The 1,013-nt window shown below is 35.1% G+C and overlaps 1 protein-coding gene across 1 annotated transcript in view; it reads left to right on the top strand.

Annotated features, from left to right (window-relative positions):
* Positions 1-249: 249 nt before the first annotated feature.
* Positions 250-1,013, top strand: part of LOC119589319 (splicing factor 3A subunit 2-like) — a 6,463-nt gene continuing 5,699 nt past the window's right edge. Inside the window, exons 1-2 of the mRNA XM_037937940.1 lie at positions 250-265; positions 447-512. Of these exons, the coding sequence (XP_037793868.1) occupies positions 250-265; positions 447-512 (82 nt within the window). The remainder of the gene's footprint in view (positions 266-446; positions 513-1,013) is intronic.

Raw genomic sequence — 1,013 nt, 5'->3', positions numbered from 1 at the left:
GTCCCCTTTCCATCATTTTTTTTTTCTATTTCACTCTCTCTAACAAGTGATTGTTGTTTAAAATAATCAAAAGGGGAAAGCAATTGGTAGAAATTAAGTAATTACAGAAATCAGACCCACAGGGAAATTTGATTTTTGAAATACAACACCATAATTACATATGATAGACAGGATGAAAGAAAGTATGGTGTATAAACATACATAACTTCGATGATTATACGAATTTTCCTTTTCGAATAAGCAAGATTGATGGTCTATGCAAATGGTAAGGGAACTGAGTATTGTTTGATATATTTAGTCAACATCCATATATGTATGGGTGATCACCAGAGATGATCGATACCCTCTCATTGTATGACATATAAACTATAAACATAGCACGACCTATACAAAAGTGACCTATAATTAATCTCTAAAGGACTTATACCCTATGTTGATGAATACAGAACCTGCATATGGATGTCCTATAACCGATCACCACATGAGATATAAGTTAAGTAGACAGCCTACAAGTAATCGGTTCAGGATTGCATATTTACAAGTCTCTGAAATTGAAAATTGAGTATGTGAAAATCAATCTTATAATAGAAAACAATAATAATTTTTAAAAAATGAATAAATAAAACAACTCTAGATTTTTAAAGCCCCTTATTTGCAAACCGTGTCATTTTAAGTTTCAGAAACAACGTAGTCGACTATTGCGTCCCCAATTTTCCCAACCGTTCCAATTCATGCTGCAATTCTCAAACAATTCTTCACAAAAACAAGCAAAGATCAGGAACAAATATATCAAAACATCTCAACCTCCTCCATCTTTCACAGCGATTTTGCAGTACATTTTTCTCAGGAGAACCGTCTTTCGTTTTCCTTCGAGACATAAACGACTCTGAATCGTCTTGATCTGCCTTTCCATCGCGTCTTACACGTCGAGAGCTGCCACTTGTGTTCTATAAGCGCATTTCCTAAGGTGTCGTTCATTAGGCGTCGCCGGCAGGCAGGTAACATCTATTCAG

Source organism: Penaeus monodon, chromosome 25 (assembly GCF_015228065.2).
Source record: "Penaeus monodon isolate SGIC_2016 chromosome 25, NSTDA_Pmon_1, whole genome shotgun sequence".
In the NCBI taxonomy this organism is placed as follows: domain Eukaryota; kingdom Metazoa; phylum Arthropoda; class Malacostraca; order Decapoda; family Penaeidae; genus Penaeus; species Penaeus monodon.
The sequence above is the reverse complement of the archived record's forward strand: the minus strand, read 5'-3'. Positions and strand labels throughout refer to the sequence as shown.